The sequence below is a fragment of the Carassius auratus genome, chromosome 5, assembly GCF_003368295.1.
Source record: "Carassius auratus strain Wakin chromosome 5, ASM336829v1, whole genome shotgun sequence".
Lineage (NCBI taxonomy): Eukaryota > Metazoa > Chordata > Actinopteri > Cypriniformes > Cyprinidae > Carassius > Carassius auratus.
In genome coordinates, this window is record NC_039247.1 from 24,310,971 (window position 1) to 24,337,584 (window position 26,614).

Consider the following 26,614-nt stretch of genomic DNA (forward strand, 5'->3'; position numbering starts at 1 on the left):
AAAAAAGTACGTACAGACAAATCACTTATATTTAAAAATCAACAAACAACAAATAAAACGACTTTTTGTTTGCATAATCACTAAAACAGTAACATAACAATGATGTCCTGATTTTTAAATAACAACTTGACTGCAGCAATGTAGCAGCAAATTAGTTTCGAGCAGAGATTAACAAACTGTACAACTGAAAACTGTGCTTTATTCTGGACTGTATTCATTTATCGCCATTTGTAAAAATCCCGGTAATCTAATATGGTTTTAATGATAATAAAAAGATGAAACGGTAATACCAACCGTGGGGAATTTTATCATGATTTATCGTCAAACCGGTAATCGTTACGTCCCTAGTCCTGGTGTCATTATGTAGCCCTCCTGCCTGTGCTTGTACTGCCTCTGTCAGACACAGAATGAGAAGCATAATGAAATCAAAATAAAAATGTGTTTATTATGATATTTGTCATGTTAGGTTAAATTTGGCAGGGGTACTAACCCTACCACACCCCCTTTCTGTCCAGCATTGACTACTATCTTGATTGTGGGTTTGGTTTCGTCTGTACAGGGCTGACAGTAGAATGGACAGAGAATGACCAGAAGAAAGGAATTATTAATGTCCCTTCAGAGCTGTATGAGCAGGGCTGTGTACATGATGTGGAGGCTGGACTGAAGGTATACTATACACTTACATCAAGGGTAACGTGACATTCAATTTAAGTCCAGTCAGTGAGAGAGCATGTTTTGATTGACAGGCGGCAGAACAAGTAGGCTACCCTGTAATGGTGAAGGCGTCTGAAGGCGGAGGAGGAAAAGGTATCCGGAAAGTCAACTGTGCAGAAGACTTCCCCAACCTCTTTAGACAGGTCCGAGTTGTTCTTCACTGCCACACTACAATATTACCCACCTGTTAACTTTCCAAAACTAACCACCGTACTTTTCCTTATGTGTTACTCAGGTTCAAGCTGAGGTTCCAGGTTCTCCCATCTTTGTCATGCAATTGGCCAAACACGCTCGCCACCTGGAGGTGCAGATCCTGGCTGACCAGTACGGTAACGCCATCTCTCTGTTCGGCCGTGACTGCTCCGTTCAACGTAGGCATCAGAAGATCATTGAAGAAGCTCCAGCAACTATTGCCACCTCTGATGTGTTTGAGGATATGGAGAAGGTATCACCGAATATCGTCTGATTCAGCAGTAGTCAAATGTTACTACTATATTTTCGTATAAGAAAGAATAAAGTATATGCCATCATGAGAAACTGGGTTACTTAAACCGAAAAAGTTAATTGTGCATCTGTCTGTTTCAGTGTGCAGTGAGGTTGGCGAAGATGGTGGGCTATGTGAGCGCAGGTACGGTGGAGTATCTCTACAGTCAAGACGGCAGCTTTTACTTCCTAGAGCTCAACCCTCGTCTTCAAGTGGAACATCCTTGTACTGAGATGGTGGCTGATGTTAATCTGCCTACGGCCCAACTGCAGGTCTGTATGAGAATTTGCATTTTAAAGGACTATTCAAGGCCAGGCAAAACAAAACAAAAAAACAAAACAATACACAAAACAGAACAATACACAAAATAAAACAATACACAGAATAAAAACAAAAAAACAAAACAATACTCAAAACAGAACAATACACAAAACAAAAAACAAAACACAGAAATACACAAAACAAAACATTCCTTCCCTCCCTCCTTCCTTCATCTCTTCCTTCCTTACTGTTTGGACTTTTGCAGTTTCATTCATTTAGTTAATTATTGCCTTATTATCGTCACTAGGTTTGTAAAAATAAAGAAAAGATGCCTTTACAATAATGCAAATCCTCAGCTTTTCCTTAATTTCAAAATTTTATAATTAAAATCTTATGCTACAGTCACTTTATTTTTCTTTTGCATTTTTTTTGTAGTCATCATCAGCAGGCCACAGATGCTGCCAATAGAGCAAAAGGTTGCATTTACCTAAAATATTGCTTTACTATATCTCTAGACTGGCAGTATCTAGTGAACTACACAGCACAGTCTCCGACTCTTGTCATGTGACCACTGTCTTTGCTATGTAGGTCACTTGGCTTAGGCCATTGTGCTGTGGGTTCAGTGGGGGTGAAAGAGGGGGGTTGATGCACTTATGTAACACACAAAGATTGCTGCACATGAATGAGGGGAATTGATGGTGAGAGAAAAAGAGAGACAGACAAAGGGAAACAGAGAGAGAAACACAATGAGGAGGTATTCATCAATTGCATAACCAAGGGAGTGTAGAAATAAGAGGGAAAAGTGGATATTTAATGATTGAAGATATATGAACTCATGTCTCTTCTTCAACACATTTTATTCATATTTAAAGGCCAAAATATCATAGAGACCTATTTTAAAATGTATGCAGAATTTTACCGTGAAAATTGATAATGCTTTCTTTTTTCTTTTTTGGTCATTATGTGACACTTTTGTTCTGTCATTTAGATCGCTATGGGCATCCCACTTCACCGAATTAAAGACATCAGGGTGATGTACGGGATGCAGCCATGGGGAGACACCCCTATTGACTTTGATGGACTCTCCACCACCCCCTCTCCACGAGGACATGTTATTGCAGCTCGAATTACTAGCGAGAACCCAGATGAGGTGTGTGATCCTGATATTTAAAGTATCAAAATGTACAAATTTAATAAACTCTGATGTTGATTTCACATGCAAAGGATGTGTCTTTGAAGTCTTAAAAACAAGAAATTGCTTGTTTAATTCAATTTGCAGAAGCTGGAAAAAACTTTTGAAATTTTTTAATATAACAAAATGTAATATACACTAAAATTGAAAAGTTTGGGGTTAGGACTTTTTTTTTAAGCAATTAATACTTTTATTTAGTAAGATCACATTCAATTGTTCAAAAGTGAAAATAAGGATGTTTACAATGTTACAAAAGACTTTCACTGTAAGATACTGTATTAATACAGTAAGACTTAAGTACTGTTCTTTTGAACTTTCTATTCAATAAAAAATCCTAATAAATGTTCCATGGTTTCCTCAAAAATATAAATAAGTAGCACAAATTGATTGATATAAGTTACAAAAAATATAGCTTTGTCAGCACAGGAATAACTTGCATTCAAAAATGTATTAGATAGATAGATAGATAGATAGATAGATAGATAGATAGATAGATAGATAGATAGATAGATAGATTGTGATTTATTAATTGCGATTATCACAATTTACATTTAATGAGGTTTATACCATTGTTTGATGAAACAACATGCCGTATTTTTATATGAAAATAAACAATCTGAAAAAAGTAAAAATATAAATGAAAAAAAAAACTCATCTTAAGCACGCAGAATCACATGAGTGGACTCTGAACGATTAATTGCCATTTTTGAACGATTACGTAATTGTGGCATCCATAATTGTTATCGCGATTAGAAATGTGATTAATTGCGCAGCCCTAATAGATATTTATTATTAATAATATATATTTAAATATTTCACAAAATTACAGTTTTACAAAATTATTATTATTATTATTGTTATTATTAATTTTTTATTTTTTTATAAATGTAGACTTGGTGAAAACATGTATTTCAAAAACATTTGCAAATTTGCTGACCCAAAAGTTTTGAATAGTTGTGTAAATATTATAGAATAGTATAAAGTAATTAGCTTGTAAACAACTTTTGCTGATGAATTGTCTGTGTTGGGTGTTTTCGGTGTGCCAGGGGTTCAAACCCAGCTCAGGAACTGTCCAGGAATTAAACTTCCGAAGTAACAAGAATGTGTGGGGCTACTTCAGCGTGGCAGCTGCTGGAGGTCTGCACGAGTTTGCAGACTCTCAGTTTGGTCATTGTTTCTCCTGGGGAGAGAACCGCGAGGAGGCCATCTCGTGAGTATCTGATTTACAGAAGAGTAGAGCACAGCAGTCGTTACCCAGTCACCTTACTTCACTATGCGTTTTTTTTTTTTTAACTGAAACATCTGTTAAATATACAATGTCTACAAATGGTTTACTTGCAGTTGACTGCATTGAATCTCTAAGCAATAGATAACCTGTTAAATATTATTTATTTTGCTGTATGCATCATCTTAGAAACATGGTGGTGGCCCTCAAAGAGCTGTCTATCAGAGGAGACTTCAGGACTACGGTGGAGTATCTCATAAAGCTGCTTGAAACGGAATGTTTCCAGCACAACAGCATCGACACGGGTTGGCTGGACAGACTCATCTCGGAGAAGATGCAGGTGCATGGAACAACCTTCTTCATTTCACATCACAACTCCTGCTTCCAGTCCTTTTCAGTCTTATAATCACCTGTGACAGCGGTACACTTCCTCACATCATTGGAATCGTGTGTGTGTGTGTGTGTGTGTGTGTGTGTAGGCCGAGCGTCCTGACACTATGCTGGGAGTAGTGAGTGGAGCTCTGCATGTGGCTGATGTCAACCTCAGGAACAGTGTGTCCAACTTCCTGCACTCACTGGAGAGGTAACAAACCATTTTACATAGCATCTTGAGAGCACGCTTAATTATTATACTTTTGTTTTATTGTTTGTATATAGTCCAAATGTGTGAGTATTAGGGCTGGGTAATTGTTTTGTTCATGCATCAGCAGAATAGCATAGATTGGTTTTTGAAAAGAATGATTTTGGAGTTTAAGTATCAATGTCTATAGATGAACATTGAGTAATCAGCCCAAATGAGTATATTTGTAGATGTTATTGCAGAAGTGGGAAGTTCTCATCATTTTTGCTCTTTTGTCGTGTGTGTCTGTAGAGGGCAGGTTTTACCTGCACACACTCTGTTGAACACAGCGGATGTTGAGCTGATCTATGAAGGGACCAAATATGTTCTGAAGGTGACCAGGCAGTCTCCTAACTCTTATGTGGTCATCATGAATGACTCTTTGGCAGAGGTGGATGTTCATCGACTGAGCGATGGAGGTCTGCTGCTCTCGTATGACGGCAGCAGCTACACCACCTATATGAAGGAGGAGGTGGACAGGTAGGATTCTGAGTGGAAATACAGGATGTTAAACGCTCTTCATGTGAGAGTGAGTCTTCATGGTGCTCAAAGTATAGATTCATCATTTTTTTTTTTTATATATATATATATATACTTTTTTGGATAAAATGTTGGATACTTATGTGAACGAAAAAGACTATGGCATCATTAAAACATTACAAAAAATTTTAATCATACATATTTTCACACTGAATCTCCAAATTAATGTGGAAACAGCATAAAGACAGTGTTTAAAATATTTATTTAATGGCATCTTTTTACTAAATACCATCAATGCAGTATCACTGATGCCAGATAGTGATGCTTCTTCAGTTAATTTAATTTAATTTATATACAGTGTGTGTGTGTGTCTGTATATATGTATGTATATATGTATGTATGTATTTGTGTGTGTGTGTGTGTGTGTGTGTGTGTAGGGGGGTGTATAAAGTAAAATTAAATCAATTATATACTATCAAAAGCTCTAATTTATAAAAAATATAAAAGTAATAAAAAATTTTCAATCGTCTCTTCAACTGAACAAAAGCATGCTGTATTAACTGCGTTAATTATTTTTCATGTGTTATACAACATGCAGAATTAACGTTATTTATATATAAGAAATACAAATACAACTTTTTCCATAATTATTTCTATTTCATATTTTATTGCCGATTCATTTAAGAGATGGTAAAAATTGTATGACAGAAATAGCTTGTAGGAAATCTTTTGAGTATGCATTTCACTTTATTCTTTAGGTATCGCATCATTATTGGTAACAAGACGTGTGTGTTTGAAAAAGAGAATGATCCTTCACTCCTGCGCTCGCCGTCAGCTGGGAAACTCATCCAGTATACTGTGGAGGACGGTGGACACGTGTTTGCTGGCCATTGTTACGCAGAAATAGAGGTGTGTTTGAGAGTTATCGATCAGCTTTACCTCATTTCCACAAGTCAGGGTGCACAGATTTGTATTTTTAATAGGACATTGAATGTTTCCAGGCTGCTACAAAGAATGTTACTGTATTTTGCCACATTTGTAATGTTAAAAATACAAAAAGTCATTTGTGAGGTAGTTCCTCTTTCATGTGAATTATACAAGCACTTCCTGTATAAATAAAAAAGTGGATTGTGATAGTAGTTTGACTGTGCAAGTGTCTTATAGAGATACTTGTTTGTTCGTAGCATTCTAAACCTGTATGTGTCTTTTAGGTGATGAAGATGGTGATGACCCTGACCACCTCTGAGTCTGGTTGTATTCACTATGTGAAGAGAGCCGGTGCAGTGCTTGAGCCGGGCTGTGTGATCGGCAAACTGCAGCTGGACGACCCCAGCAGAGTACAGCAGGTACATGCATGTGTTACATCTGCTGAATGTACTACGTGTTCAGAAGTTTAAGCAGGTTGAAGTGGTTTAGTGTTTTCAGTGAGTGTGTCTGTTTCAGGCCGAGCTGTTTACAGGAATGTTACCCAGTGTTCAGTCCGTGGCTCTCAGGGGAGAGAAGCTTCACAGAGTCTTCCACAGCACTCTGGATCACCTAGTGCACATTATGAACGGCTACTGTCTGCCAGAGCCCTTCTTCAGTGCCAAGGTGAGAAAACGCACTTCATCCACATTATATACATCCACATTATATACCGTATTTTCCGGACTATAAGTCGGACTTTTTTTCATAGTTTGGCTGGTCCTGCGACTTATAGTCAGGTGCCACTTATTTATCAAAATTAATTTGTAGGGATGCACCGAAATGAAAATTCTTGGCCGAAACCGAAAACCGAAAAAGAGAAAACCAAGGCCGAAAACCGAAACACCGAAAGAAAATATGCCAATTATTAGTACCGTTGCATTTATTGCTATGACCGTGTACTAACTTTACTAAAATTAAGACATTGCAATTGCATAAATTAATATTAAAGTTTCAAAAATAATTACAATTACATAACTTATTTAAAAAAATAAACATAAAAATACATAATTACAAATGATGCAAATATTTATTAAGCACATTGCAACAATGCACAGTAGAAAATAAAATTCAAACTAAAAATGTATCCCACTCGTGTATATTTAATAATAATGTACAGGCCTACTGGCCTGCAGAAAGGTTTTAAAATGAACAGTTCTCTCATAAAAACAAAGTGCATTTAGGTGAAGTGCATTTGAAATTTTTCTCTGTAGGACTAGAAAGTGCATTACTTCTCCAGTTGGCAAGACTGTTATCACTTCTGGGGATGGGGACTTCAGACAGATAACCATCTAGCTGTTGAGCAGTTGAGCTTGTCATCTGCCTGACATTTGAGAAATATTTGAGAGAGTGTATTTAAATAGGGCCAGGGCATAAATAAACATTTTTATCAAATTAAAGCAGAAATCTAGCAGAAAATCTAGCATAAATATGGCTACAATCTGATATTATGTATGTATATATGTTTGTGTGTGTGTGTGTGTGTGTGTGTGTATAGTAGCCTAAGAACAAAATAGCCAACCTATTATTATTATTTGAGGCACTTTCTTGCAGAATTCCACTGAACATATCAGACAACGAGGGTGCATGCCACTCATCTGGTGCAGAGACCAGTCTTTTTTTCTGCGCTCTGATCTGTCTCCTGCGCATGGCGCTTCTCCGTCTCCACGCGGGTTCTCCGCATCCAGCGCGGCCTGGATCATTTCTCGTGCGCGCTGCCTTATTTCCGCATCCAAGTAATGGTCTTTATAACGCTGATCAAGCACATTCGCGATGAAGTGCAGAGGATCCGAAAATATCTCAGTGAGACGTGTGCTCACAGACTTTATAAGACTGTACTTTTCTTTGTTTTTACTTCGTGGTCCGTCTTAATCTCTTTGTTAGGAGACGCTTTAGTGCTGCGAATAAAGGAATAAGAAGAGAATGTTCTCACTGGTGTTAAGTGAATGTCGCGTGGAGCTCGTGGTCTGCGCTATGCTGGTGCACGTGCAGGTCGCGGTTTCTGTTTGCGTCATCACAACATTTCGGCCGTGCTGTTTCGGTGATAAAAGTCTATCGGCCGAAAACCGAAAAGGCCATTTTCGGCCGATAATTTTCGGTGGCCGAAATTTCGGTGCATCCCTATTAATTTGACATGAACTGAGAGAAATTAACTAAGAGAAAACATTACCGTCTACAGCCGCAAGAGGGCGCTCTAAGTTGCTAGGTGCTCCTGTAGTCTACACTGAGGAGCATAGAGCGCCCTCTCGTGGCTGTAGACGGTTATGTTTTCTCTTGGTTCTTGGTTCTAAATAAATGCGACTAATAGTCCAGTGCGACTTATATATGTTTTTTTCCTCGTCATGACGTATTTTTGGACTGATGCGACTTATACGCCTTATAGTCCGAAAAATACGGTAATTTGCATGAACCTAAATGATTAGGTTATTTTGATTGGAAGTTTGCTGAGGCCCCCTAGTGGTCCCCTGCTCTTGGTTGAGAACTAATATATGGCTTTAAAAGGACTCATAGTTGTTGTTGTTGTTGTTTTTGGGGCCACATTTTCATTCATTACAAAAAATACAATAATAAATGGACAGAACCTACTTGATGGTAGAAAAGTAGAATTCATCAAATAATCTGAAAAAAATGCTTCATAATGATAATAATAATAATTATAATAACCACTGTTAATTTACTTAATTGGTTGGCAAAGGAATATGTCATTTATTATAATTTTCTACAGTTAAAAAAGTCAATTTTGTTAGATAGAAAATTAAAGTTTTTGGTAGGTATAGAAATGAAGATTCGGTTGTGTGTGTTTTAGCTGAAAGAATGGGTGGAGCGTCTGATGAAGACTCTCAGGGACCCCTCTCTGCCCCTGCTGGAGCTTCAGGAGATCATGACGAGCGTTTCAGGCCGGATCCCTCCTGCCGTAGAGAAGTCTATCAAGAAAGAAATGGCTCAGTACGCCAGCAACATCACCTCTGTCCTCTGCCAGTTTCCCAGCCAGCAGGTGCTACTTAGGGTCCTTTGAGTCCATGTGTTTCTGAAGCTACGAGACTGTGATCATTGTGTGTAAATGCTGTCTGATTTTCCTGGCAGATTGCCAATATACTGGACAGTCATGCTGCCACGCTGAACAGGAAGTCAGAGAGAGAAGTCTTCTTCATGAACACACAGAGCATTGTACAGCTGGTTCAGAAGTTAGTGAATAATTAATACAATCTACACATTTAGATGCACACAATCAAAGACACACAGGTTAACCGGCTCTGGTGTGTGTTGTGTGCCCAGGTACCGCAGTGGCATCAGAGGACATATGAAGGCAGTGGTGATGGACCTCCTCAGGCAGTATTTAAGAGTGGAAGTTCAGTTTCAACATGGTAAGACTGCTTCTTATATGGCCTTAAATTATGAGATATTGGTAAAAAAAAAAAAAAAAAAAAAAATTAAATATTTTACCATGTGACCACTGGATGGCAGTGTGACACCAATTCATTTCTGGTGTATTAAATATTCTAAATTCAAATATTCAAATATTTAAAACATAGAAATAGAAAATAGAAACAAAAGATCCCACATGTGAATATGGAAAATTAACTAAATAACATTTTAATACAAAATGAAGATATGAATTCGGGTAGAAACAAACCTTTCCTTTCTCACTAAAATGTAACTACTTTTCAAAATTATTTTTCTGATCATTTCCAGTGTTATGTTAATCAAAGCTTAAAAGCTATTCAAAATCAGTTTTGGTTATTGAAATAAAGCTGAAATAAAATCCAAATAAAAAGTGAAACTTATAAACCTTAAATGAAAATGAGAAATGTTGCTTTTACAACTGAAATAAGTTTTTTTGAAATACTAAAACTAAAGCAATGTAGAAATATATTAATAATATATAGAAATATATAGAAAAAAAGGAAAATGACAAAAAATCAAATAACGCACATTTTTATTTAATGATTTATACATTTATTTTTATTTATATTTATTTAGATATATTTATTTAATTCATTTTTAATGAATGTTTGTGTTTTCATTTTTTTCCATTGTATAAACAGTTTTAATTTTTGTGTATAGGTGTATTTAGTTTTTATTAATTCATGTTTATGTGTGTGTATTATTATCAGGTCATTATGACAAGTGTGTATTCGCACTACGAGAGGAAAACAAAGGGGACATGTCCAGTGTCCTCAACTACATATTCTCTCATGCACAAGTCACAAAGAAGAACTGTCTGGTCACCATGTTGATTGTGAGTACATGGTCACAAAAAAACAGAGAGACTTCAGGAAATCTGTGAATGTTGGTTGTTCTTGTTTCTAGAACATAGATCAGTCGAGATTTCATAAAAGCATATGTATATTTAGTCATATGATTAAAAGGTTTGTTCTCTGTAGGATCAGCTGTGTGGACGGGATCCCACTCTGACAGATGAGCTCATGGCAATACTCACAGAACTCACACAGCTCAGCAAGACCACTAACGCCAAGGTGGCACTGCGGGCACGGCAGGTTCTCATCGCCTCTCACCTTCCGTCGTACGAGCTACGGCACAATCAAGTGGAATCCATCTTCCTGTCTGCCATCGACATGTACGGACATCAGTTCTGCATTGAAAACCTGCAGGTAGGATATCTGGCGACAGATCTACAGTGCCATTTACAACTGAAAAAAAAATGACTCCCCTTTTTTAATTGAATTGGCTACTTTAACAGAAATGTTGAAAAGGAATTAGAATGGCAATGAATTTTCTAAATTGCAGTTCGAATCATGTTAATAAACTTAAGCTAATGATGTATTCCCTTAAATGCAGAACACTTTTTTTTTTTCCCCAGACCCACTTTTATAAATTAAGTTCAGATGTCAAAACACACTTTACACTTTACCGAATTATCTTGTATTGCAATATTATAATAATTATATAAATTGAACAAGTCGTGTAAGTACTTTAAGAGTTTTCTAACTGTAAGGTGAATAATAAAAATAGGCTAAATTGATACATTTCATTAAATATTTTCTTCAGTTTATTTTTTTGGTTCATTTAACTAGTTACACTATCAAATAAATGCATTTCATTTGGACATTCTGTCCATCCTTAAAAAAGGAATTCTGGGTAAGAGAGAAGAAATATCATTGTTTACACGAAAACAAATTAATCAGCTCAATGGTTTAAGCACTGATAATAATAAAAGACATTACTACTAATAATAAAATCAGCATATTAGACCGATTTATGAAGGATCATGTGACGCTGGAGACTGGAGTAAAATTCAGCTTTGATCATAGGAATAAATTGCATTTTAAAATATATTAAAATAGGAAATTGTAATAGTATTTCATAATATTGTTTCTGTTGTAATTCTGATAAATAAATGCAGCTTTAATTAATAAAGAATGCATAAGAGACATACAAAAATTCTAAATGTTATTACCAACTGTATTCTTAAGCTTTATTTGATTCCGCTACTGCAACAGAAATCTACTCTCTACATTTAAAAAATGTTGTGTATCGTCAAATTATTGATACATTTTTTTTTTTGATTTTCTCTAGAAACTGATCCTGTCAGAGACATCCATCTTTGACGTGCTGCCAAATTTCTTTTACCACAGTAATCAAGTGGTCCGGATGGCTGCTCTAGAGGTAAGACTGTCATTTTACATTTATTCATTTTGCACACGCTTTTATCCGAAGAGACCTACAGCTGAGGAATGCAGCAAGCGATTTATCATACAATGGCATTAAACACGAGCATTGCCCTTATACAAGGTTTTAGTCCTTGTTCTATACAGGAAAAGCTAGGACAGAAAGGATAACAAGTGTATAGAAAAGTGAAGACATAGAATTTACATTTTTTTATTTTATTAATGAGGAGGCAGTTAGATCCTCACGGGAGAGATGAGTTTTCAGTTGTTTTTTGAAGATTGTGAGGGATTCTGCTGTCCGGACGGAGACTGGTAGATCATCCCACCGGCAAGGAACAGTGAAAGGAAACGTCCTTGAAAGTGATTTTGTTCCTCTCTGCCATGAGACCATGAGGCGCCACTCATTTACCGACCTCAGCAAGCCCACGGTTGTTTGATTGCACATGGTGGAAGTCCAGCTAGAAGAGCATCGCGATAGTCCAGCCTAGAAATGACAAGGGCCTGGATGAGAAGCTGTGTTGCATGCTGTTGATCCAAGTAATGAAGTATTGATTTGTATCTTTATATGATGCAGAACACGCCTCTCTCTCTCTCTCTCTCTCTCTCTTTTCTCAGGTGTATGTTCGTAGAGCTTACATCGCTTATGAACTCAACAGCGTCCAGCACCGTCAGCTGAAGGACAACACCTGCATCGTGGAGTTCCAGTTCATGTTGCCCACATCACACCCCAACAGGTACCGCAACCCTGCTTCCCCGATCTCTCCCACCCCTCACCGGGACTGTGGAGGAGCATGTCAAAACATTCTAAAAGAAAATCCTGCCTAGGGCAAATGTGTGTTTGGATTCTCTGCTTGAACGTGACATTAAAGTCTCCTCCACTGTACCACAGTCCACTTCCCCTCACATCTTTAAAATGCTCTAACTGTGCACAATCTAAGCCACTGATTTATTTGTGTGCTTTGATCAGAAGGTTTGTATGACATAGGAGTAGAAAAGCATTATTTAGTGACACAGGGTGAAAAACAGTTCTTCTTTAAGGTGTCTCTCGTCTGTGCTGGCCACATCCGTTTGTTTCAGGTGACACTCGTTTTTACAATGCAAAAGAATGTGCCCTATAGGACTTGCTCAAGCGATTGTTCTGACTCACTGTCTAACAGTTTGATCTTCATACACTTTTTTTTATTTTTTATTATTATTATTATTCACTGTTGATTTCATGCATGTGAACTGATTCCGTTTAGCCTCTTATGATGCATGCTGAGCAATTCTGTTTTTGTGCATTGTCATATTTTACAAAAAAGATTCACGAGACTGATCTCCCCATACTCCCAGCTCCTAGCATGTGCTCTTCCAGCTGCTTTGCCTGTGATTTGTGTAAACTGTGTGGCTTATGCACGTGTTCAAGTACATGGAAGATATTTTAGCTGCATTTACTGCAGTATTTTAAGCGCTGAACTGTTGCATGTGTTGGAGGGGTGGTCGTTTGTGAAGTGTGTGGCTTGGTTTAGATTTATAAAATTTAAATCATGTAAAATAATTAAAATGAATAAGATCAAAGTATGACTTTTTACCGTGGCTGTGTTATTAAATTAGCTTAACTAATTATTAAAAATTAGTAAAATGTAAATGAATTAAATAAATGCATATTAAATATCCCTTATCATCTGGTGTATGTTGTAACCAATATCAAATAATACCAACAAATAAAATCTGTAATGTCTGGTGATAAACAATATGGTACCAATAAACACAACCATTCGAAATTTGGTGTCAATAAGATTTTTTTTTTATATACTTCTGAAAGTTGATTTAGTGCGCAAATAACTTACTATTATTATCAATGCTGAAAACTGTTTTGTGAAAACTCTATGCTCAATGCTAGAATTGATGAATCAGAAAAATAAAAAGAACAGTATTTTTTGTTACAACTTGAAATGTCTTTACCATCAATTTTGGTGTCCTTGCTAAAATAAAAGTATTAAAATCTAACTGAACCTAAACATTTGAACTGTAGTGAATTGTGCACTTTTTTTTTTTTCGCATTAAAAATTAAGCATAATATGTTTTTTGCCTCGTCATAATTAAGTCTAAAAGCCCCTAAAACAGCCAACATTTTCTTTAAGCAAATTAGCATTTAATGTTTCTTCCTTTTGATTTGGCGGTGAAATGGGTTTTTGTTAGGTTTTATAACATTTACCCTGAAATTATGGAAGTATGCCTGACATCATCAAGTAATCACTTGAGACTCATTTGAGACACTTGTATAATTCAATTAAACTTTGTGCAAGTGCGGCACAATTGTCTTTGAACCACTTCTCATTAGCAGCAGTCTGCTGGTTCAAGTTAGTATGTGCATAAATCAAGCGCACTGAAATTAGATTGGATCTGTCAGTTATGTGAAAGTGCCACACACTTCTGATCTCTGACTGACTCCTCCCACTGATGCCTGACACTAACCAATCAATAATCCATGTTGTTTGATTGCAGAGGGAACATCCCCACTCTAAACAGGTATAGTACACATTCTTTCTTCCCTAAATCACAATGTAGACTTAGAAATAGAGTAGAAGAGCGGCATGGTCAAACACATACAGTACAGTGTATAGTGCGTACTATGCAGTAGTAATACATATTCTATTTGATTATTCAAACATATCCAATGTATGAAATCTGTATTTGAAGTCAAATGATCAAAGCTTTTGTGTGTCTCTTAATACTTTGAATTAAACAATTATAGATACTATGTGTAAGTTTGTGTTTTAATGAAAACATCTCTTCATTGGTGCATTATTCTGTTGATCTCAGTAAATACAAACTAATTTGCATGGCTTATTGCACCACTGTCAACACAAATGTGTGTGGTTCTGTCTGAAATTATATGTGTGTGTGTGCGTGCGTGCGTGCGTGCGTGCGTGCGTGCGTGTGTGCGTGCGTGTGTGCGTGCGTGTGTGTGTGTGTGTGCGTGTGTGTGTGTGCGCGAATGCAAATTAAGATATTCCCGTTATATGTTAAGTGAAGTTAAATTGTTTAGACCTCATACTGGATTTGAATTAACTGCATAATAGTGGCGATTAAATGTGCTGTGTGTGTTTGTGTGATGTGATTGTCCTCCCAGGAAACTGTCTGCCCCACTACAGGACTACAAACCTCCAGATATCACTGCTAATGCTAGTGACTCTGTCCAGAGTGAGGACAGGTAGAGCAGGACAGACTACAGGGTTTACTCACAGAGAGGGTTAAATCAAGCAAGAACAATCTATGCATAGAGTTTTTTTATGATATCTGGGTGTGAATACTGAATTGGTCTTAATGGGTTCGAGATTGCTGTCGATACTAACATTGAACAGGAGACTTGTCACCTCATGAAATTTTGACATTTCTGGTAGATGCGCTGATTGAGCTTGTAATTATGGGTGTTTTTTTAAGGAATATTCTGGGTTAAATATAACTTCAGATCGGAACTTATGGCTTGTCAAAGTTGCCACAGGATATAATTTTTCCTTCCAGTCCCTCAGTTTGTAAAGTCTGAAAAAATGCATTAATGATAAACCACTACACAAACACACACACACACACACACACACACACACACACACACACACACTATATATATATATATATATAAAGGGAAGGGGAAGGGGAAGGGGAAGTCGTGGCCTAATGGTAGAGAGTCGGACTCCCAATCGAAGGGTTGTGGGTTCTAGTCTCGGGCCGGACGGAATTGTGGGTGGGGGGAGTGCATGTACAGTTCTCTCTACACCTTCAATACCACGACTTAGGTGCCCTTGAGCAAGGCATCGAACCCCCAACTGCTCCCCGGGCGCCGCAGCATAAATGGCTGCCCACTGCTCCGGGTGTGTGCTCAGAGTGTGTGTGTGTGTTCACTGCTCTGTGTGTGTGCATTTCGGATGGGTTAAATGCAGAGCACACATTCTGAGTATGGGTCACCATACTTGGCTGAATGTCACTTCACTTTTTTTTTTTTTTCACACTTACTCACTCACTTATATATATATATATATATATATATATATATATATATATATATATATATATAGAGAGAGAGAGAGAGAGAGAGAGAGAGAGAGAGAGAGAGAGAGAGAGAGAGAGAGAGAGAGAGAGAGAGAGAGAGATGTATGTGTATATTATTTTTTTAACTGAAATACTTTTTTATGAAGTTAACAGTGTATATAATAAATACGGAATACTGCACATAGCATGCATGGAAATAAAATAAGAAAAAAATATGAATAATAATGTGTGTGTGTGTGTGTGTGTGTGTGTGTGTGTGTATATAATATTATAATATATTATATATAATATATAGTATATAGTATTTCATTTTGTTAAATTGTATGCATGGCTCCATAGTCAATACAGTAAAATTATCCGTTAATTTCACTATTTCTGATTTTAGAAAGCCGAATTAAAGTGTAATATCAAATCTATTGAATCTAAAACTTAGAAAAGGAAAATATGATGTTAAACATTTTCATTAATATCTGATAATCTTTAAGAACACAAAAATATACGTAATATACTAAAAAATATGTTTTTGACAGCCCCGTTTAAGAACCTCTGCTTTGCCAACGTGCCCCATAGACTACCATTGTAAATGTGTCATGATAAGCCCATTTCTTTTGTTTTTACAAATGGAGGGTTGACCACTAATTAAGGTAATTATGATATGGAAAACAGCAGGCCACAGCTAGTTTATGTTTAACCTGGAATATTCTTAACTAACCTGTACCTTTCCCTCATGAATTTCAATGAAAGTGAATGCATGAATTCACCCATAGAGTGAAGTTTCAGTCTTATTTATTTTTCCCTTTAACATCTGGTTTAATTGCCTCCTGACAACTGGCCCCTTTTATAAGATTCAGATCTTACACTTGGGTATTCGCTATAAGCTTGTGAGGAGGCGGTGCTGCTTCCATTCACTCCTCTGTTCTAGACCGATGTGTGGTGGTGATGATTTGATCTTTCACCTGGGGTGGTCTGCCACATTTTTGAGCAGTTAGGTATATGCAGCTGTGTTAATAACACATATTTTTGTTTGTGTGGGTGTGTTGTTCTCTCAGAATGTCCTTCTCCTCTAACTTGAACCACTATGGCATGGTCCACATGGCCAGTGTTAGTGACGTGCTCCTGGACACCTCCTTCACCCCACCCTGTCAGCGCATGGGTGCCATGGTTTCCTTCCGCTCCTTCCTGGAGTTCACCAGGTTAGTATGTGTCTACAGAAATTGGAAAGGTGTTTAGTACAGACATGAAATCAAAATTATTCCTGTTAATTTTCTTATTAAGTGACCCTGATCTTACTGCACACAATTTGCATGAAAAATGTAACTCATAAATAAACAATTCAGATATTTGTAAAATAAGTCTAAAACACTCTGATTGTATGAAGCCAGACTAATTTCTTAAGATTAGGAGTTTCTTAAATGATATTAATACATCAAGGGTGACAAATAGAGCTGATCAAATAGAGAACCATTTAAACCTGTAATGTGACATTTTGAGAATTGCGTTTCATGTTATTTCTGTTTTCCCAAAAAACATACATTTGCTGGTTGAGTGTCTAATGTGACTGTTATCACAGGAACATTAAGGAAGTGTTGAGCTGTTTCTCTGACTCTCCCCCATCAACTCCAACCTTTCCTGAGGGGGGCAACCCTGTGCTGTATGGAGAGGAGGACAACAAGGTGACCCTTCTATCTTCTGAAACTGTCAAAAAAAAGGAAAACATAAAGACAATAAGATCAGACATGAATATTTGATTGATGCAGTGAAGATTTGGTTGATGCACTGAAGTTATTAATTGGAAAATCATTGTTTTCTGTCCCTAGTTTATATTGTTTTTGTTTGTCATACTATAGAGCATTCAAGATGAGCCAATTCATATCCTTAATGTGGCCATAAAGACGGACAGCGACATTGATGACGATGGACTGGCAGCCATGTTCCGCGAGTTTACCCATTCTAAGGTGAAACAGAGTTCTGTTCTCTATATGTTGATAGTTTTTAAGGCGAGGAAAGGCAAAGCATTTTTATTTTTTAAAGCACATTTAAAACAGCAGCTACTGGCCAAAGTGCTGTACAATCTAAAAGCGTAAAATGATAAAATAAACACTTAAAGAAAACACAATGCAATAAAACAGATAAACTAGCAAGAGAACACCCTGATTAATAAAATTACATTGATCCAAAAGCCAGAGAGAAAAGATATGTTTGCAGTGAAGATTTCAAACACTCAACATCAGATGAAAGCCTAATGTAAAGCAGATTGTTCCACAGTCATGGAGCTGCAACAGAGGAAGCACAATCTCCTTTTAACTTAAACGTGCCGTGGGACAGACAGCAACAAACTGTTTGAGGACATTAAGGGCCTTGAACACTAGAGTTACAGTAGTTCAGCCTAGGAGAAATAAAAACATAGATCACAGTCTCCCAAGTCCCTTGGTGATAAAAACGCTTTCAATTTTGCAATGGATCTGAGATGATAAAAGCTGTTCTTGGCTACTGAGTTGATTTGTTTGTCAAATTTAAGACCATTATCAAAGATCACACCCACATTTTTGGCATGAGTATGAGAATTCATCGATAAAGGACCCAAGTTGTCATTTATCGTATAATAGATGATGGATTATTTATGTTAGGAAGTTAACTGCCAACCAGCATCTTACCTCTGCTAGACAATTTAATTGAGAATGCTTAACATAATTATCCCAATGATTCAAAGGGAGGTACACCTGTGTGTCATCGGCATAAAAATGGTAATGTTATACTTTTTAAAAATCCTGCTTAAAGGGAGCAAATAAAGTGAAGACAAAAAGCGGGCCCAGAATTGATCCCTGAGGCACACCGCAAGTTAATGCTACAGAAGAGGAAGAAAAATTCCCAACCTCCAAAAGAAATGTTAAACTTTCAGTGATTTCAGTAATTGTCATTCACATCATTTTTTACCACAGAAGTCTCTGCTGTTTGAGCATGGCATCCGAAGACTTACCTTCCTGGTCGCTCAGAAGGTATGATTTCAGAATGACATTTGAGCATGATTCCTTTCTGTCACTCCTTCTCAATCTAATTTTAACAAAATAATCTGTAATCAATTGAATGTTTATTTGAATAACTGCAATCCTTAGTAACTGACCTCGAATCTGGTACACCCACTGCATGTGTGTCTTTTCCTCTTTGCTCTTGACGCCGTTATTAACAGGATTTCAGGAAGCAGGTCAACTGTGAGGTGGACCAGAGGTTCCATGTAAGTAGTTGTGGAATGTTTGAGACATTGGCTCTGTTCCACAACCTGTTTCTTTGGCGTAATCTTACCCAAATTGAAGCCTCACAAGTGACTGAACTGAAACACTCTACATAAACTTTTTTGACACCGGTCATGCTGGATACACCAGTAGCACTAGTTGTCTGAAGTGCATGAGAAATTTGGCTTTAGCTCACTGTTGGTTCAGTTAGAGAGAAACAATAACGTGTTGCTAAAGCTAATGATTACTCATATACTAAATAAATATTAAATGCATGGTGCACACAGTAAAATTTTAATTAGACTGTTTTAATATAGTCATTCTCAGTATTGAATGAAATTAATTTTAATTGGCATAATCATGTTCACCGTCCTGAATGTTAGCATGTTGCTAAACTAATGACAGTAGTACTCTTATGTACGAAAATTAAGGCTGTAATTTTTAAAAACTGCAATCAAATTCATTGGATTATACGCTGATTAATCAGTCAAATTAATCGCTAGTAATTTCATACTGTGTATCAATGATTGAGTCCCTTAATGGAAATATTGGGTATGGACAAATAATCATTGAAATTCATTGTCATTGAATAGAGAAAAAGTGGCTTTGTTAGTCAGTCTTATTTGTTTTAGATAATTGAATATAAGTTTATAATTCTATAAATGTAATAATATAAAATGTGTGTATATGTGTATTTTTATTTTTTTTATTTTATGAACATATTGACTCCCAGGTTTTGGAACAGAGCCATTATAAATGGTCTCTTAATTAAGTTACAGACTTAATTATAAGACTGTTCAGTCTTTGGAAAGTACAAAACCTGTTTTAGTTCTGTAAATGTCCTGTAGTGAATTTTTTTTTCCTGTAGTAGTAATATCAATATTGGTCTGGTCTTCCAGTGTTGACATGTAAGGAATGAAATGTAATTTCACTGTTAATGTTTAATGTCTGAATTTCACAGAGAGAATTCCCCAAATTTTTCACTTTCCGGGCTCGAGACAAGGTGAGTTATGTTTTACACAAGGCTAGCAGTGAAAGTCACAAAGCACTGTAACACTTTTAAATGCAAGTGTTCATTAAATTCATCAGCAGCTTTATGTTTAGGGGGAAATACAGAGGGTAAATGAGGAGGAGGAAAAGAAAAAGCTGTTATATTCCTCCGTTTCTTGTCTTTTCTGTGCAAGTCACTCCATCATGAACAATGGCGTTTCTCTGGCTTCCTTCAGCCCTGAGAGTTTGCTAAAATGGTTCCAGCAAAGCTCATTACATTTAATGAACTTTTTAATTATTTGTCTCATTTGAGAGGGATGACATCCATTAGCAGCTGTGATTACCTACATTTACTAAATCTAGACTGCTATTATAGCTCACGGCACTTTCTGCTCCTGTAGACTCACTTTCTCTAAATTTAAAATGAACAGTTTCATCCCATTTATATTTTCTATTTTATTAAGTCTTTTTCTATTAGTAAAATTTAGCTTTTTCAGTATTTATTTATTTTTTTATTTTTTTGGCAAAAATCGTAATCATTTGTTAAAACATTAATTTGTGGTTGATATTGTAATCACAGATATTTAACACAATTAGGACTACACAATATTACCAACTCTTATACAAGTATTTTTTTCCCCCTCTATAGTGATGTATCAGTACATTTTTGCTATGATAACAAAATTAGAATTCTCAATACCAATTTTGAAACCACCAATACTGAAACTAAGCTAACTAATTTATCTGGGGAGGAAAGTTTTTGTTTAATTTAATCTTTGTTATATTTAGCATTTCTGCCATACAAACAGCTTTAAATGGTATTGTGAAAGATAATGTTCTCATTCACTAATATTTTTTTTTGTGGATTATACATATATGAAGAGTGGAGTTTATCACAAAAATATTATGATATTAAAACTTTCCCAACCTCTACCTTTCCTTTACAGTCTATTTTTTTTATTATTAAATTATAAAATGTAGTACGAAATATATTGATGAATTGTGATTTGTTTGTGAAAACCTTTAGTGAATGAGATCAAGTGATTTATTTATTTATTTTTATTTTTTTAATTCAAACTGTTTTCCTTTTGATCCCAGGAAAACAAGATAGAAAAATAATAATCCACGACTTTTTTAAAGTTCCATATTTTTTAAATGTTGTGCATTTTTTTTTTTACTTTTAGTTTTTTTGTGAAATTACTAGTTTTTTGGGGCAGACTGTCATTTTGTCAGAAAAAAAAGTTTTGCCAATCTTTTTTTTTTTTTCAGTTTGAGGAAGACCGTATCTACAGGCACTTGGAACCTGCTTTGGCTTTCCAGCTGGAGCTCAACCGCATGCGTAATTTTGCACTGACGGCCATCCCTTGTGCCAATCATAAGATGCACCTGTATTTGGGAGCTGCCCGTGTGGAAGTGGGCATCGAGGTCACTGATTACCGCTTCTTTGTGCGGGCCATCATCCGCCACTCGGACTTGGTCACCAAGGTAGGAGCATCTCTGTAATCTGTATTTGCATCAATAAACTCTGTTGCATGTATGACACTCTATGGTTCCCTGTTGTGTAGGAAGCGTCGTTTGAGTACCTGCACAACGAGGCAGAACGTTTGCTGCTGGAGGCCATGGATGAGCTGGAAGTGGCCTTCAACAACACCACAGTGCGCACCGACTGCAATCACATCTTCCTCAATTTCGTCCCAACTGTCATCATGGACCCTTCTAAGGTTTTAATGCATTTCTCAAAGGATATTTGTTTTAGGAAGGTTCATATCTGCATGCGTTTTGAGCTCTTGTGTACTCATTAGATTGAGGAATCGGTGCGCTCCATGGTCATGCGCTACGGCAGTCGTCTGTGGAAGCTCCGCGTGCTACAAGCTGAGCTCAAAATCAACATCCGATTGACACCCACTGGCAAACAGATCCCCATCCGCCTCTTCCTGACCAATGAGAGTGGCTACTACCTGGACATCAGCCTGTACAAGGAGGTCACAGACTCCCATACAGGACAGGTGGGGCACAAAGACCGACAGGTGGGGCTCACGTGTCTCTTATTAACACAAACACATATATAAACTCAAGACAGCTAAAACTGAACAACAGTACTATGCCTTCGTCATATTTATCATAGGAAAAATAAATCAAGCCATGTGTGTCCAAACATATAAATGGTACCATTCAATTTGTCATTGCACTAAGCAGTTTCATTCTTTCAAATGTTGGTTTTCAGTGATTTGTCATCTAGTTTCATTTGTCAGTGAAGTGCTGACTTTTTCAGTATCAAACTAAAAATGCTTTTTCATTAAGTTAAATAGAAATTATTTAGATTTATTTAGAATTATAGTTTTTTAAGTGTTTGCAAATGTCATTGTGAGTGTCAGCATATCATTGGCCAGCTGTTATCTGTTTGTCTATATTTGGGGAAAATTATAGATTTATTTATGGTTATTTACATTTTCCTACCTTTAACTGGGACTGGCTGACTCTCTTTTGTCCTCTATCGCTCTGTCATCAGATCATGTTCCAGGCATACGGAGATAAGCAGGGTCCTCTTCATGGCATGCTCATTAACACACCCTATGTCACTAAAGACCTGCTGCAGTCCAAACGCTTCCAGGCCCAGAGCCTCGGGACCACCTATGTGTACGACTTTCCAGAGATGTTCCGTCAGGTATCTCTAAAGAGTCTTATAATGGCAATATATATTTACCACTCAAATGTTTAAGGTCCGTAAGATTTTTTTAAGAAAGGAATACTTTTATTCAGCAAGGATGTGTTACATTGAGCAAAAGTGACAATAAAGACATTTTTAATGTTGCAGAAGATAGGGGTGAGCGACGATCATGATTGGCCGATCGTTAATGCACATCTCATCAGTAAAGCTATTGTTAACTGAGAAGCTGCGCAAATCCACGTTCAATTTCAGCGTTTATTTGCGCATCTTCTCTGTTAACAACGGCTCTGTGCAGTAACAACTGCTCTATGTGAAATCACGCACCTGATGGATTTTACCACTGATTAGAGAACCGGCTTTACTGACGAGATGCGTATTAACAATCGGCTGATCGTGATCGGCGCACCCCTAGCATAAGATATATTTATATGTTCTTTTGCACAATATTACTGTATTTCTGATCAAATACAGCCTTAGTGGTCAGTTGTTGGTTTATCCATCCCACCTGTAATTACATTTTGAAGACTTTATTTCTGTTTATTTTGTATATATTTTAAATAAAAACACTAAATCTATGAAGAGAAACATTTCTCATTTGTGATTAGTTTGTTAAGGTGTCAGTTTCCCTCTAGGCTCTAAGGAAACTATGGCAGTCCATGGATGCACACGCCACCTTACCAAAGTGTCCTCTTCCATCGGAATTGCTCACCTTCACAGAGCTGGTTCTGGATTCTCAGGGTCAGCTGGTGCAGATGAACCGCCTACCTGGAGGAAATGAGGTGAGATTGCACCATGGTAATGATGACTAAAACTTCTGTTTTGTTAAAATGTATTTCTTGTTCAAAACTGAACCCGACGAAATCAACAGTGAACTGATTTCAGCGGAACATTGGCTGTTTACTAATGTCTTTTTATAGCGGCTTTACGGTAGAATTTATCATTATTTTCTTGTTTACCACCGTAAAGCTGCTTTGAAACAATTTATATTGTATAAAGTTCTATAGCAATAATGTAACTAAAGTAACTAGACTTAAAGGGGTAAACTACCATGTTTTTCGGACTATAAGTCGCACCTGAGTGTAAGTCGCACCAGTCCAAAAATACGTCATGATGAGGAAAAAACTTTTTCAGCAAATGATCACATGCGGTAACTTTGTAGACTGTAGGGGGCCCCTTTGCTTCTTAAATTTGTGAGGATACCCCCAAGCATTTATTTAGGCATCAACCTTTATTGTGAATGGACAAAAAAAACAGCTTAACTCATGATTCCATGATTCTCTAGATTGGCATGGTAGCATGGCGGATGACTCTCCGAACCCCTGAGTACCCGGCCGGCCGTGAGATTATTGTGATCAGCAATGACATCACACATAAGATTGGCTCCTTCGGGCCGCAGGAGGATGTGTTGTTCCAGCAGTCTTCAGAGATGGCGCGGGAAAGTGGCATTCCTCGACTCTATATCGCTGCCAACAGTGGAGCCCGGATTGGACTGGCTGAGGAGATCAGGCACATGTTCCACGTGGCCTGGCAGGATCCAGCAGACCCGTACAAGGTTTGGAGGGGCTCCAGGGGAAGGGATCAGTGATCATTGATCTAGTGTTATTCTTCAAGATGAGTGTCATTATCACTGTGTTTTCCTGCTGATTGGTAGGGCTTTAAGTACCTGTACCTCACACCTCAAGACTATAAGAAGGTGTCTGCTCTGAACTCAGTCCACTGTGAACATGTGGAAGACGAGGGTGAATCCAGGTGAGTTACTTATCATCCCACACTCAGATTTAAAAATTAGTAAGCTGGTAGGGGGTCATTGATAAATGTTATTCTTATTTTATTTTCCCCTTTTCACTAAAACTATTGTAATTTCTCAGCACAAAAAGGTTTTCTTCACAAAAATAGTTTTACATGACCAAGTTACCACCTCATTATCTTTCTGTCTCTGTCTCTTATTATCTTTTGAAAGGATCAGTCGTTATAGGCAAATAGAAAAAATATTCAATTCTTCTGTTGTTTGTAAATAGGTCTGACTTCCTCAGTAATGGGGTTTGTTAATAGTGGTCGACCGATAATGTTTTTTTTTTTTGACAGCTGATGCCGATATCTTGGAAAACAGGAGGAACAATACATTTTTTATTATTAGTAGTAATAATATTTAAGAAATTTTAAATAATTTGAAAAATAGATTAAAAAAATTGTGTAAAATAAACATACAAAGTATGTTTGTGACAAAGTATTTTTTACAAATAAATAAATGTTTCATAAAATATAATTTAAAAGGAAGTAAACACTGTAACCAACAGGGCACTCGGTATTTTGGGAGGTTTGTGCACAATCATATTTTTCAAATAAAGCAATGGTAGCACTCGTTTTACATACAGCACTGTAATTTCTACTGTAATGTAAATTCTCCTCTTATGGAACATTTGTGTCTTTGCAGGTATAAGATCACTGATATCATTGGTAAAGAGGAGGGCTTGGGTGTGGAGAACTTGAGAGGTTCTGGCATGATCGCAGGTGAATCTTCGCTGGCATATGAGGATATCATCACCATGAACCTAGTACGCTGACAGAACACACACACACACACTTGTTATAAACTATGGCAAAGATTTGGCGAAGAGTTCCACTCTGGTATATTCATAAGAACTCATAAACAATAAATTTAGTAAAGCTTTACCATTCCGATTTATACAGAAGTGTCTATGTCATAGTGTTTTGAGCATCTGTGTGTTTGGTGGTGCTCAGGTGACTTGCAGGGCCATTGGAATTGGAGCATATCTGGTGAGACTGGGCCAAAGAACCATACAGGTGGAGAATTCTCACATCATCCTGACTGGAGCTGGAGCTCTCAATAAGGTCAGCTGCACCGGTTAATGTGTTTTCTGGTTTAGATCTAGAATCCACTACATGCCAGTTGTGCCTCCTCAAAGCATTTTTATAATTCGAGTAGTAAGTATGCTTTGTATATTTTCAGAGGTCTTCTCTGTTGTTTAGTTGCTTCTATGAAAGATGGCATTTGCACATAAATTACCTATTCACTCTGCTGATAAGGGCATTTTAATTGGCCTCTCTTTTAATTGCATTAAGTAATTTGATTGGGCAGAGAGAGGAATTGTGACAGGTAAGCGTGAACTCCAAAAGCCTTGTGCGCACTCATCTATGACCCAAGTAAATGAATCCCTAATTCATGCAATTACCGCAACTGCGTTACAATATGACTTTTATGAATCAGACAGTTTCTTATTTTACTGGTGACCGTGAATTGGGGTCTACTGATTTTAGGCTTAAAAAAGGAAACAAAAGTACCCCATGTGCTTTATTGGGAACAGAATACATTTTTTTTACAAACTGAGGGACCATATAAAAACTGATATCTCCGTATAGAGACAATAGAAGTCACTTGCCATGATGGAAACACAAATGTGTTTCTGTAGGTTTATAATTCACCTCTCATTGATTGCCATCCCCCCGTGTCTCTCTCTCTCTCTCTCTCTCTCCCGTCATCGTGCTGCAGCTCCTGCAGGAATAATAGAATGAGAAGCGTGAAGTTGTTATTTGCATAGAAATAGGCTGATGCCTGGGGCTGAGACCGGGGAGGGACACCCATATCATTCCTCTGAGAACAGAATGAGCACTTCTACAGCTACAGATATCCCTGTCTCGCTCTGCCTTTCTCCCATCACTCTCTTCAGCTCTAGATTAGGGTTGGGAATTATTTTTATTCAGAACAATTTCCTTGAATGATTCTTGAATGTCCGAAGTGGACAGAAAAACAATATTCAGATATTTCCGTCATGGCCAATGTCTGGTTGTCCTCTCTGGAACCGCAGGAACGCCCCATCTAGCTCCATCTGAAAATGTTCTTTACAGTCCAATTACTGTGTTAATTAGAGCAGAACTGTGATCGGCTCATTTATAAATACCCATGATAAGTATTACCATACAGGTCTCAGGGCACGTCATGTCTGCAAGGGCGTCTTAACTGTTACTAAAAAGTCAGTCTTATTTAGAGTTACCTTTCCGTGGTTGGTCAAACCTTTGTGATTCTATCACTGTGGAAGGTATGGAAGAGTTCAGTTTTAAATTATCCACTTGAACAAAAGAAAGTACATACCAGACACATTAATGC

At 37.1% G+C, this 26,614-nt stretch overlaps 1 protein-coding gene across 9 annotated transcripts in view; it reads left to right on the plus strand.

The window, feature by feature from the left end:
• Positions 1-26,614, plus strand: part of LOC113082494 (acetyl-CoA carboxylase) — a 51,143-nt gene that overhangs the window by 14,750 nt on the left and 9,779 nt on the right. Inside the window, exons 8-43 of one of the 9 annotated variants that reach the window (XM_026254132.1) lie at positions 560-666; positions 747-857; positions 950-1,159; positions 1,300-1,470; positions 2,448-2,609; positions 3,698-3,861; positions 4,066-4,216; positions 4,356-4,459; positions 4,748-4,975; positions 5,734-5,884; positions 6,187-6,321; positions 6,419-6,565; positions 8,745-8,933; positions 9,023-9,123; positions 9,215-9,303; positions 10,054-10,178; positions 10,324-10,551; positions 11,477-11,566; positions 12,184-12,302; positions 14,056-14,079; positions 14,684-14,764; positions 16,650-16,793; positions 17,171-17,273; positions 17,448-17,555; positions 18,540-18,596; positions 18,788-18,832; positions 19,792-19,833; positions 21,090-21,305; positions 21,386-21,541; positions 21,623-21,826; positions 22,330-22,485; positions 23,121-23,267; positions 23,771-24,040; positions 24,140-24,237; positions 24,923-25,043; positions 25,231-25,341. In XM_026254132.1, coding sequence (XP_026109917.1) covers positions 560-666; positions 747-857; positions 950-1,159; positions 1,300-1,470; positions 2,448-2,609; positions 3,698-3,861; positions 4,066-4,216; positions 4,356-4,459; positions 4,748-4,975; positions 5,734-5,884; positions 6,187-6,321; positions 6,419-6,565; positions 8,745-8,933; positions 9,023-9,123; positions 9,215-9,303; positions 10,054-10,178; positions 10,324-10,551; positions 11,477-11,566; positions 12,184-12,302; positions 14,056-14,079; positions 14,684-14,764; positions 16,650-16,793; positions 17,171-17,273; positions 17,448-17,555; positions 18,540-18,596; positions 18,788-18,832; positions 19,792-19,833; positions 21,090-21,305; positions 21,386-21,541; positions 21,623-21,826; positions 22,330-22,485; positions 23,121-23,267; positions 23,771-24,040; positions 24,140-24,237; positions 24,923-25,043; positions 25,231-25,341 — 4,865 coding nt within the window. Of the gene's footprint in view, positions 1-559; positions 667-746; positions 858-949; positions 1,160-1,299; positions 1,471-2,447; positions 2,610-3,697; positions 3,862-4,065; positions 4,217-4,355; positions 4,460-4,747; positions 4,976-5,733; positions 5,885-6,186; positions 6,322-6,418; positions 6,566-8,744; positions 8,934-9,022; positions 9,124-9,214; positions 9,304-10,053; positions 10,179-10,323; positions 10,552-11,476; positions 11,567-12,183; positions 12,303-14,055; positions 14,080-14,683; positions 14,765-16,649; positions 16,794-17,170; positions 17,274-17,447; positions 17,556-18,539; positions 18,597-18,787; positions 18,833-19,791; positions 19,834-21,089; positions 21,306-21,385; positions 21,542-21,622; positions 21,848-22,329; positions 22,486-23,120; positions 23,268-23,770; positions 24,041-24,139; positions 24,238-24,922; positions 25,044-25,230; positions 25,342-26,614 lie in introns of all 9 variants that reach the window. The other 8 variants (XM_026254125.1, XM_026254141.1, XM_026254149.1 and 5 more) reach the window with 8 other exon arrangements.